Genomic DNA, 13,369 nt, shown 5'->3' with positions numbered 1-13,369 from the left:
TGACTGCGTCTGCATGCTCCACTCGAACGACTGCAGAACATCACTCACATTGTGTAGGTATGTAAGCATACACAAGGCTTCTCAGGACCCACAGTGCGGTGGTTTAGTTTTTCACACTCCGATTACCATAAAACTATTGTAGAAAACACGTTATTAATAAGTAATATAATTTTACGTTAATGTAAACGTCTTTTAATGAAAAACGAAGGCCGAATTATAACAAGTGAATAACCTAGAGAATAACGTTTTCCGCTTGTGCATTAAGATAACTGTGTAATATTACGAGCAATACTCCCTCAAGTGAAGTCTAAATACCTCTCAGCGGCAACCCTAATAAATCTCCAAGGGCTGGCACAGGGAACATTTATCTGATAATGAAACTAACGTCCTTGCCAGAGGCCGGAAGTACAATTTAGTATCGAGTCACTCCACTTCCCAAACTTCATAATTGGATTCTATACTTCGCAATCCAATAATCGAAATACGTGAAAATAAAATAATAATTTTCATACAAAGCATATATACATTTTTTTATGTATGCAACCTTCACTGAAATTAATCGAAAATCACGTGTAAACGTTTACAAAAACATTTTATTTTTGAAAACATTTCGTAACTTCTAGTATTCACAAAGATTCTGTTTTCAGGCAATAAGAGATTTGGAAGAAAGGTGCAATATCAGTGATAACATTGCACCCTACATACTTACATATAACTATCAAAATCATATTCCTTACTTTGTAATAATAATTTTATAAAAACAATTAACAAATCTAATCCTTGTAATGAGCTTGAGATGATTGGTGCACTATCGGCCATCGTTAGATCGCACGATAACGCGCACGGGCATTGCCTACAGCCCGCTGCATACACTGCACAGCGAGTCTTTTTTACTAATGGATACTAACTACGCACTTATTTATATCCAGATAAAGAAACACATTGTTTACCCAAATAACATACCAGTCATATAAGAGATTTAAGTAAGTTTTCAAACGTTGTATCGAGTGCGAAACTTTTCAAAGAGCAATGAGGTAAATATTATTTACCTCTTGAGTCTGAGGATTGATAGATAGATAGTATCGTTAGGGGCATCCCCACGGAGCCGCAACTTAGCGGCCAAGATCATAATACTATCTGGTCTTAAGTTAAAATGTTTGTAAGCAATTCATTGATTTTATGTTTTCTTCACCTTCATAAATATAGTATGAAAAACAATCACGCTCTGTACGTGACCAGATTACATTAGTATTCTCTATTATTGATAAAGCTGTCAGGAACTATCTATCACATTTGAGATTTTAGTCAGAAAATTATTACATGTTATCAGATTTTAGTTTTCAATTTTTCTGATCGGTTGTGATCAGATTTGACCGTCCTTCAAGATAAGTGACATTATGTAAGATAGTCTTCGAGTTATCTAAGTCCAGTGGCACGTGAGAGGCGACATCGCGACGTCGAGTGGCTTAACACGCGGCAACAACGCGAGCGGTTCAGATACCAGCTTCGAGTGGCAATAACAGTGATCACATACGAAACAAAACAACTGATACGATTTTCTCATCGTAATATAACACAAATCGACTCAATTTTATCTCATGTATTAGCACACAAACCTCATTATGTCATGTAACAAACAGACAATTTTCGAGAACTGCAAATATGTTACAGGATATCATTATATGAACCAACATTCGCTGACCACAAATATTGATATAGACTTTTAAGGTCAAATCGGTAGAGAGATTAATATTAGCTTTAGCATAAATAGGATTTTCGCGGCATCACGATGAAAACAACTTTAATATAAATGATTCAACGACAACGTAGCCAATTTTTAAAACCTAAAAAATCTGTGGAGTGCTGTTAACAACTTCTGTGCAATTTATCTTAATAAATGTAATAAGTACTCACGTCCTCCTTGCTCTTGTCTGTCATGGCGACGATAGCCATGCTCATGTTGACGCGCATCGCAAACGCCAGCACCAGCGCGAGGAACAGCATCACGCACTGCGCGTGCCGGACGCCCAGCGCTGAGCCTGCAGCATAATACTATTGTTACTATGTACTGTTAAGATACATCGAAACATTTAGGCATAAGACAACGCAACTAGACAGGGACAGGGTGAATCACATTCTTTCCCATTTAAACTTTTACGATACCCATGATTGAATTATCGAGTGTGTCACTTCCTTGGGTTTCGTTTCTTTATTGCTTTTGGTTTATATTTTTCATGCATAAAAATAAAAACAATTTTAATTCCTTATTATATCAGTCAGTCACCCAACACACACACACACACACACAAACACTTAAAATGTGCGTTGGCTCTACAAATGACTAATGTTATTTTAATTTATTTTTCCTTCAAGTTTTTACTTCAACATATTTTAGTTTATTATGCGTTTAAAGTAACGATTGTTTGAGGTCATTACTTTACGTACAACACAATAAGACTTTAGCGGTAAACTTATTTTACTCGTGTCTACTTTAGTTTAATAAAAATATGTCATTATGCGCTAATAAACGGAATCGCAGTTATCGTTGATCGTGTATTTAATATTATTTCCGCTATTAACTTTTCAGGTTAGCCAATTTCCAAGGTCTAATATGAAAGTTGTTTGTAGCGTTCGCAAGTTAACTTACAGTTTTTGAGACGGTTTTTAACTGTTTATTGAATCCAAAGGCGATCTAAGATCACTGCTGTATTCTACGTTTAAATATTTTTCTAGTTTTCCCACACTCTTACTGTGACATATGTCGTTTGTTTTTGTTTTATGAATGCTAAAGTTTACATAACACTGTGCAGTTGTAGTTAGTTTTGTCTAAGATATATGAAACGTGTAACAAATGGTCGTATTGTTTACGTACAGCACTCCGCCGCAGCTTATGTTAGTGTTTCAATGGATTTCCGTAAGGAGCGTAATGTATACGAGGTTGAACAATCTACATTCCATAAATGTTGCATCTAATATATCGACTCGCTGAGCGCCTCTCTCGATAAAGTGTCATTTAATATGTTGAAATTTTGACATGTTTATTGTTGTTTTGGTGGCCAGTACGATAATAAATATTCATCTACAGTATTTTTACAACATAAACTAACTTACTTAATATAAATATGCTTTTACTTTTTAATTAATGAAAATATATTTACAATTGTTGTTAGCGTCATCTATTATCAGTTATTGCTAAACCAATAATTTTAGCCAATAAATAATTTAAACTAAATTGATATCTTTTATTACTTTCATATTTTATTTTGGTGTATTGTGCAATATTCCCCACGTAGGCGTTTTCAACATTGATTTGCCTAATTTTTTAAAATCAATTACTATGTTTGGGTTTTCAAAAGTTAAGTAATATAGTTGCATATAATACATTTAGGTATGTTTCATTGAAATATGTATATTGTACGTGCTTTTTGCCATCTTAACGCGATGAGGAAAATATTTCAAAAGCCTTTAAAATGTATCTAGGACTGGGACATTCACAGAATGATCGCCTTTATAACACGACAAAATTAAAAAGTACTAAAAAGACCAATTTATTTGCTTCACCATAACAAACCAAAAATCTGTCACCTCTATCGACCTTTCTAGGTCAATGTCAGTCCATTGCAGTTTATTTAACGAAAACTCTGCAGATTCAAGTATTACGTGTTTATACAAATATCGGTGTATAAATGCAGGTACAGACCAGTGCTTATTCACCACTAAGGAGTTCTCAAGGTAAACACTAGCAGTTTGAGTTGCTCGAACATTTACCAAATGTAATGTTGAGATAGTTTGCCGATCTTAACATTTAGGTTAAATGTATGGTAATTATCCAGTTATACAGAATATTGAAATGCGCTTATAAATGAATTTTTCCGAGAGCCAACTTACGTTACATAATATGTAACTATTGCAAAATTCGTTTATGTGATTTTCTACTATATTATGAATACTAGAAAAAAACTTAAATCTGGCACGATTGTAAACTAACTAAATTCATAATATTCCGGTGACATCGGTAACATAAACATTATAATATCTAATGCAGTGATATCGTAATCAAATACTTATGTTGAATGTTTTAAATTCCACTACTAAGTTAATGTTTGTCGTTTTTTGTGAGCTCTGCAAATCTGTATGTGTGAAAAGTCATACAAACTCGCCAACTCGATGACGTCACAACAGTTTAAAGAATTCGCATCTTTTCATTAGACCGTACTATTTTAATAAGTTCCTCATCAACAGTCATTTATTAAATTGACATAAAGGTGTATATATCATTTGTTATTCGGAACTATGTTTTAATCTGGGCCAAGTTACAATAAAAAATGTTGAACCGTTAGTTTTCGAGTAAATTGAGACTGAAAAGTATCCCACGGGAACCGACATCATTTGTGTTTTTCCAGACTGTGTTCTACAAATATCCCTTTCACCGTTCTGGAGATATCTAGTAAGAAACATCCATACATTTTAGCAATTGCATAATGTTAGCAAAATTGTAAGAATCAAGAACCGCGATACAGCGTTTTTAAATTAATTTAAATGGATTAAACAAAATCATTTTCACATATATTAAGATTAAACTATCATTATGTCGAATACCACGAGTTACGAGAACATGTCGTTTCTTTCATTTCCTTTCCAAAAATAGAGATAACAATATATTTTTCTACACTTGTGTAGACAATGGAAGATCACGGTTACGTTTGTTTGTTCACATTACGATGCAAAAGGAAGTGTTAATAGTCGCCGTAACTTTATATGCGCGCGTTAACTCAGAAACACCGGGAAGTGGCAATTTACTGTTTACGCGAAGAAAGCGAAACTTTTGTCCCTTACCATGAACAACATATGACGTTTTAAATACATTTTTTCTTAAACATGCGTTAATCCGACAAATCATGGCTATTCAATTAATACGTGAAAAAACTTAATAAAGCAATTAATTACGGCGAAACTTATAATCACGTGTAGATGTTAATCAGCAAAGGACAGAGTTAAAACACGTGGTGACTAAACAGATGCTAATTCTATTTTTGCGGTAATGCAGTAGTTAAATTAAGTTTAAATGAAATGTAACTAAGTATCTTAAGCATTAATATAACTTTGGTATAGATATTTATTCAAATTACTCGTTGTTAAGCAAATTTCAACTCCTACAATACGATTTCGATAAGAGCAAATTTAATATAATACAATAAAATTTGCATTGCAAATACATAACACTAAAATGTACGTATGGTTTATTTTGCCGAAAACAGTTTCCGCTATATACTTGTACAATACTGGGAATATTTTGCGCTGTTAGAGGTTTACGACCTAAAAAAACCTAGAAATAAAATTCAAAACGCTTTTCGCATTTAGATTGCTAACAAGTTTTGCGTACAAACTTATTATGTGATCCAGGCATTCTGTCATTCTTCAATAAAACTGACCGATATACATACCTAACCCTCATAATTATGCAATTGATCTGAACGATAATCGATTAACAATATTGATTTCATTTGGTTTTTTTAACCATTCAAAAGCAATCTAAATGAAAAGGATATAGCTCAATACTACTTACTCGTAGTTTTTATAATTAAATCTTAAGCCTGAAGCACACTGCCGCGAAATCTAATCGGAATCGATGCAAGCCTCATATCAACAATCTACAAGTTGTATTGCAGCTAGAGTACCTGTAAGAATCCGAAACTAAACTGCACCGCATTTTGTGTGTGTGGCAAAAACGCAAGAAGCCGTCGGAATTCGCCGAAACAACGAAGCGACCTCTTTCTATAGACTGTCGCAATATCAGACGCTCGATAATCACGAACTTTACCAAAACTTTACCAAATCTTTAATGAGCCAAATGTCGTCGAGGCCATCAAAGTTGGTCAGCTACGCTGGGCAGGACATGTAGCGAGGATGAGTTACAGAGTGCCCTAGCGCCTATTAGAGAGTCAACCAGAGGGATGTAGATCACACCGGAGGCCGAAACTAAGATGACAAGATGATGTCGAACGAGACCTTAAAATGTCGGCATTAAAGGCTGGAAACAAGAAGCCCAAGATAGACCGATATGGAGGAATTTACTGGACCAGGTCCAGGCCCACCCGCGGCTGTAGTGCCTCTGATAACGATGATGAATATCAGACGCGTCGCTTTCTGGAGAGGACTCACAGAATTGCCATTCCTCTTATTGTGCGCTTATATATTCTTGCCAGTGTGCTACAAGCCTTTAGAACGAAAGAATGTAAGATTGATTATGATTTTAATTTATTTTTAATGAAAGAAATACATTGTGTAACCATTCTGTCAAGTGGTTTACGCGTTGTAATTTTTTTATTGTGTTATTTCCTAGGCAAGTTAAGAGTTGCAGTTTAATTGCCTTCGGTTGTTTGCGCAAACATTGCCTGAGCTGGTATTTGAACGTTGACGTTGAAAGGTAACAGGCAGTCGGTCATTTGTCAATTTACTAACAACGCAGCGATGACTGAAATTACCTTCGCCTTTATATCAACACATAGACGTAATTACCTCAGATGCATTACGCTAAGTTATTACATGTTTTTAATTAAACTGCGTCATATCAGCCGATAGGCTCATTAAATGATATAACTACATTATGATTACAATTTATTTGTTACCATGAAATGTACACCATTCGCAGTTTAAACTGTAAGTAATCATAAGGCCCACTTATTTTTCAAGATATAATATATGGTTAATTTACCAGGTCTTTAGCAAAACATCGTTAAAATGTTTTCTATAGAACCGTAGGTCACGTACTATGATGCCATCAGGCTTTCACATACACAAGAGGCTGAATTGTGTTTTAAATAAAGTGTTAATTAAACTATTTAAAAATTCTCATTTGATGTCCTCGATATTATTACGAATGGCGATAATTATAGATTCTATAGGGAATTCCGGATGCTGATATTGATCACTACCTCCTTCTAATGACCTCTGTCTAACAATACGCGGAACTTTTCCCTCGTTATGTCTATTTATTAAGAAAGCTATCTACGGAGTTAAGTATGGCTTAGTCAAATAGAGCGACAGCTGGACATTTGTCATGAGACAAATAATCAATTTAATATATTACTCACTGGGCTTCTTCACATCTTGAGTCCCTTCCTCGGACATCTTCACTGTGTTTTAATACTTCTTATGATTCACTCGGACAACAGGAAAATGTTTTTACAACAATTATAATTTAATGTAGATCTTAAACTATAACCTTGAATTCATTTTAATTCGAATTAATATTGTAATAAATGCGGTACGAAATAGTGTTCGTTGTCACTGTATGGTCATTGTGTGTTCAAATTGTGTGAAGTTTAGTTTCTTTGGTAAATGTTTTGGTTTAGTGTAGGTAAGTAAGGTGTGGTTGCGCGCGCGTTCGCCGCGACGGCCTCTGCGTGCGCACTGCGATTGACTGCGATGCTTTTTTTCTTTTCTTTTGTATTTGTACGACGAAGGCGAAGGCGGGCCTCGGCCTCGCCTTCTTATCAATGTCAACCTGCAATCGACTTATTGCAATTCTGTATGACACCTTTTTAATTATAACAATAACATAAGTAATGTTTATTTCGAATTAAAATTAGATTACAGAACTGCTACGGATTCTAAGAAGTCAAGCTGGTTACTTGATTTGGATTGAATTTGGTTACATCTTGATTTCGATAACGAAATCTAAAGAGAACATTATTGAATAGATTTTGAATAGAATGTTGTAGAGATTAGCACATAAAAATTAACTAGGTCCTGATGGTCTGGTTTCTGTTAGTCAAATTATTTCATACAGACAAGGGATGTGACATAATAAGACTGAGGTACGGGAGCAATGCACGCTATGTACTTAATCGATTGATAATGTATGTATAATAGAGTTAATTAAAAAGATAATTGACTCGTTAGCAAACCAATCATGCGAGTTACAATTAAATAAGCCTACAACAACGCTGGTGACGTAATAATTCATTTACTTGTTATTTATTTATTTTAAATTGTTAATATTATCCTCTTCGACATTATTGTCTTGTATTATTTGCTTAATGATATCATTAGGTGCGTGGTCAGACAATCGATCATGAAATGCGAAGCTAATGCAAGACAAGTGGCACTCACCACATTGTGTAGCAACAGGTGGCAGATATATCTATGGCTTTTAATTATCTTTTACATTTTTGGCATGTTTTGGAAACAAAAAACAAGCGCTCGTGTTTTAATCTAGTTACTACAACATGTACGTATTATTGTAATGAACAAGCGCCTCTATGAAATTTAAAGGAAGACTTTTATTATTTGTCCCATTAAATTAACATTAAATGGTCATCAAGGTATAATTTAAATGAAAATAAAATTGAATTGTGTAGTAGAAGAGCCATAAAGTAAAGTAGAGTGAAGCTCAACAAAACTTACTAAGCAAAAAATCCCTTTAAACTATTTTTCAATGTAATTCCCCTTTGCTGTTCAAAGAATCCAGCATCAAAGCTTGCTCTTAAATAAACACTATCTTTCATCCCAGCGGCATAACTAAATGACTTGTTTGTACTCATCTAGTTCCCTGTATTTATTGTGAAGTAATTTATGAATTTACTTCGACACTAAAAAATTTTATCCTTTTAAGAGTTTAAGAATAAACATAAAATACAGTAAAATGTACAAAAGCAAGCAAAAATAAAAAAAAAAAACTAAAAACGTATTATTTAAATAAAATTGTGGGAGAATTTTGAATGACTTCCGGAAGCTTTTTATATCACATCGATTATTTGCTTTCTGATAAAGAATTATAATTTGTGAAGTTTTATACATTTTCGTATGACAATGTGACCTTAATTGTGCAAAAATGAACCTTGGTAAAGTCTTCTGATACATCTAGCTGCATGCATGTGTGTCATTGTAAAATTATATCAAATGTACCCTCGACCCATATTGATACCTATTAAACATTTACATTTACGTTAGTCGAATTTTGATGTCATGCAACAAGCAAAATATAGATAGTGGCGTCGCCAGCTGATAATCTAGGCTAGCTCTAGGTGTGGGGGAGGAGTTACCATTTATATGATCTTAACTGAAGTTTTCATATCTATTGTCCTTGATGGCGACGCTCATAGTTGACACAATTTACTATCACAATGGAAACATTAAGCCACATATTTATAGCAGCTTTTAAGGTTAGCTCTGTGCCTGATGGTTTATAATGATTATTCTGCTACTAGATTACGCCCGTGTCTCCGCCAGCACGGAATAAACAAAAAACAAAAACGTGTAGGTGCTCTACCAGACTATCCTCTACATGTAACCAAACATTTATCCATGCAAATTTTCGCATTCATAATACTCGTATAAGTAAGATTGTAATGAATAATAACAATTCCTTGTGTTGTAGCCGCGGCCGCGTGAGACTCGTAAACAAAACTGTAGTGATAAAAAATATTCCTCGAGTACTTTATCTGATTTCAAGCAGCGACTTGCATAATTTGAGAGATCCATGGATTTGAGTAATAACTCATTTATCATTCCTCGACGTTTCAAGGCTGCACATTTTGTTGTCTATCTTGTAGTATATTAACGCCAGAGTAGATATCCTCACTACAATAATCATCACCACGTCCCCATCTAGGGAATCGGAGCTTACCCTTAGTTAGAGCGTGACTAGGCCATAGACCAGCACCTAACTGTTTTCTGATTCTGACCTTCCGCATATCTTTGGATATCGCTAATAGATTTTTTCCTTCACCATGATCGAACCTAGTACGTGCCGATTACAAGACAAGTGCTTAACCACTGGGCTAATGACGATCCTCAGAAATTTAAATATTAGTGTTTTAGTTTATCTGTTAAAGTCAATACTGTATTATTAATTTACAGTTTTGGAATGATTATGCCTGGCATTGCAGCGCCTGTCGAGATCAGTTAGCCAACACTAAAAACTGAAAGGCAAACATTTTAAATGCAGTAAATATTTTTAATTAAGAAATACCTTCGGAAACTGCAAAACATTCCCCTTGACAAGCTTTCTTACTTTTAATTACATTTTAAAGCTTCGTAAAAGATTCTTTCAAGCGTTGGTAATACTGTTTTTATTTTAAAGTTATGCTATGATGGGATAATGATTTACTGCTAATTGTGGCTGTGAGGTAACAAAACAGTAATTTTTTATAAACAACAATGTCTTAGTAGTTTACCTATTCACAAAGATACTTGAAGCTGACTGATTCCTCACTTATCGACATTAAAACAAATGACACCTGAGTGACAAGCTTATCACGAAGAAAGTATGTAAAGTGGACCAATGTTTAGTATCAATGTATGACAAAGAACATTAGCTAATATGCAAATTATAACTGTGAATGAGTATGTCTTCTCTTCACATGAGCAACTAGCGCACAAAAACACGTCATTTCAAGGATTAGATTCTAATCGAATGTATATTAGCTGCTATCTTCTTTTAGAATATATTATTGTCTTTTGTTTAATTTTAAATCAGGAACACGGTTTTATACAATTTTGTAATTCACATATCGTACTAAACATATCCTACAGTCTACAATAATTTTACGAATGCAATTGTTTAGATGGATGGTCTTAGCACTGATGTAGAACATTTGCCAAATTTCATCGAGATTCGTAGTTTTTTTATTGATACGCAAAAACATTAATCCATCCAAACTCTTGTATTTACAAAATTAGTATGTATCATATGATTAGTACGAAGTGAAGATTATGCTTGTTAAAATCGTGTTCCTATTTTAAAATTAAACAATAGCCAAGACTACAGACTGAAAGAACACTTGGCCCACTTCCTAAGCTTTTTCTAATTGCACGCTGATAAAGTCTGGGGTAAGGGCTAGTATGAAAAAAAGAAAAAAAATGTTATTGTCTATGTAGGGTATGACAGCTAGTTATATGTTTAGGTCAACGTCAAAACATGGGTCACAGCAGTAACAACTGACGTATTAAATTAAAAAAAAAACTCTATGTGAATGTGAATGCGTTCAACGACTGAAAGGTAATGTATCATTTTTCACATTTGTGCGTCAATATAAAATGATAAGATAATACATGTGCGTAAGAGGAAGCTGAGGATAAAGAGGACCATACAACGGACATACTAGATAGACATACAAGATATTGATAATGTTTTAAATAATAAATGACATCTACAGTATAATCGAATTCAATACAAATAAAACCAATCGGAACAATATTAGAATTATCAGGCTTACAGGATCATTGTAACTAACATATTTAGTATCGAATTAGCTAGTAAACTAGTATTTGGTGGACGAGAACCCGGTGCGCTGACACTACGGGCTTTGAATAAGGAAGGGAAGAAGATGATGACGTTTTAGATAATGAAACTTTAAATGTTTAATTTGGACTCGAATTTATTAAGTAAAAAAAAACAAACTTTGCTGTAACAACTAACGATGCGCCTGGAATATCTAGTTAGCAAATTGTTAAACATGAATATTCATTAAAGAGAATAGAATTATTCTCAACGGATACTGCAAAAATATGGTACAATATTAACGTATTTGGGTTTATAAATATTAAGTATCTATTGTAATCACTCTTAAAATCACTAGTGACAAAGCAAATTTTGTTCCTGAGAAGCAATTTAACTTAGTCCAGAAATCGATTGTTTCTAACTTAGTTCCCAGCGGTACAGTTTCGTTATAAAATCCAGTTAGTTGTCCAGCGGTGTGGTGCTCTATCGTTCATTGATATTCACGACTAATCTCTCTGGTGCCGCCCGAGGCCGCGTCCGCCGCCTGCCCGCCGCCGCGCTCCACTTCTATTGCAAGGTTTATATGTGTTCGCTCAACATTTCTCATGCAAAGGGTTGAAAGTAATCCCCCACGGGCGCCGATGAATCATTAATCGACTTGTCAAATAAATGTTGCATGCAAAGCCTCTTTACAAGTTGTTTTTCGAAATACGTGAAAACAAATCTTTGTGAGTTCAAGTATTTTTTTGATTTCCTGTATAATACTTATTAGTCTAATATATAGTATTTGTATTTAAATATCACTAATTGCTAGTTAAATCTTTTTGACTCGACTTCTGTACGATCTCCAGCATAGGTCTGGCTTCTAGCATGTCTGCAGTGTGCTCTTCCTCTGGCGACGGCGGTGGGTCGTTCCAGTCCGCGCGCTCCGACGTGCCCAGTGCCAGGTAAACAATGTTCGTCACAAAATATATTCCTGCGGCTACGAAAAATACTTGTCTCCAGAGGTATTCACTGGTCTGTAACGTAACAAGACATGGGCTCAATAGGAAGCAGATGTGCTAAAATTTGTTGGTACCTTGTTTAACGCAAGTTTGACATTTTGTTTGTCCGTCTATCTACATACGTATCTAGTACTAAGATTACGTCGGTACGTATAAGTATGGCTACTTACAACATCAGTGAGGATCATGCCAGCCACGATAGGTGCCAGAGAGCCGCACATGTTGGACATGAGGTTGCTGATGCTCATCATGGTTCCCGAGAAGTTGGGAGATATGTCGATGTGGTTCACCTATAAATTGATAAGCCACCCTTTATTGCATGACGTCATTTGTTTTCATATGTTTTCTATAAGATATAATACTTACGTAAACCCCTACGTGGGTCGCGACCTTGAAACCGCAAAGTATCACCAAAACACTTTCAACAATCACCAATTCTTTGGGAACAAATGCGAGCACTACTAGACCTACTGCCGCTGGAATACTGCCTAGAAGATATTAAAACACGTAATATAAAATATTTATACTGTAATAAAATGTCATAAATTAAAATCAAACTATAATTTTAACTTGCCCACAGAGTTAGCAAGTTTCCGTGTGTGCGTTACGCTGAGTATCTTCTTAGCGATCAGTTTGTCAGCGGCCCAGCTAAAGAAGAAGTTGGTAAACCACATGACAAGGAACGGAAGAGCAGAAAGCAAGCCGTTCTGCGAAAATACAAAGATATAAAATGTGTAAACCATTTCTTACAGACGAAAAGAAAGGGTGAGATACAAATAGCGACATTGGTTTAAAATATAATAAAAATAAATTACCGCTTTGATGTTGACCCCCATGACTTTGTCCATGAAGGCGGGCACCTCCGCGTACAAGGTGAGTTGTCCCCACGCCTGCCCAATGTGCGCCACTATGATAGCATACATGCCACGGTGGGTCAGTATTTTCTTCCACGGAACTGATTTCGGTTTCTGCAAATAAAGAAGCGAAAAAATTAGTTTTTCTTTCTATTTCCTTTGAACATTGCAACATATACTTGCATATATGAGTTTTATTAGACATACCTTTGAATCATCAGTAGAACCTATATCATTTTCAATATATTGCTTCTCGCTGTAAGTTATGTTTGGATGTTTGGCAG

The 13,369-nt window shown here is 34.9% G+C and overlaps 1 protein-coding gene and 1 long non-coding RNA gene across 2 annotated transcripts in view; both read right to left on the bottom strand.

The window, feature by feature from the left end:
* On the bottom strand, positions 1-7,414 carry LOC106099967. The gene is made up of 3 exons (XR_001225406.1): positions 7,095-7,414; positions 1,915-2,039; positions 1-30 (listed from the first exon to the last, which is right to left on the bottom strand). It is a non-coding gene; the product is annotated as an uncharacterized LOC106099967 (long non-coding RNA).
* Positions 7,415-12,030: 4,616 nt separating this feature from the next.
* Positions 12,031-13,369, bottom strand: part of LOC106099937 (putative inorganic phosphate cotransporter) — a 4,088-nt gene continuing 2,749 nt past the window's right edge. Inside the window, exons 5-9 of the mRNA XM_013278629.1 lie at positions 13,047-13,199; positions 12,802-12,938; positions 12,598-12,715; positions 12,402-12,521; positions 12,031-12,246 (exon numbers count right to left, since the gene is read on the bottom strand). Of these exons, the coding sequence (XP_013134083.1) occupies positions 12,031-12,246; positions 12,402-12,521; positions 12,598-12,715; positions 12,802-12,938; positions 13,047-13,199 (744 nt within the window). The remainder of the gene's footprint in view (positions 12,247-12,401; positions 12,522-12,597; positions 12,716-12,801; positions 12,939-13,046; positions 13,200-13,369) is intronic.

This window comes from Papilio polytes, unplaced genomic scaffold (genome assembly GCF_000836215.1).
Source record: "Papilio polytes unplaced genomic scaffold, Ppol_1.0 DF824091.1, whole genome shotgun sequence".
Classification (NCBI taxonomy): domain Eukaryota; kingdom Metazoa; phylum Arthropoda; class Insecta; order Lepidoptera; family Papilionidae; genus Papilio; species Papilio polytes.
The sequence above is the reverse complement of the archived record's forward strand: the minus strand, read 5'-3'. Positions and strand labels throughout refer to the sequence as shown.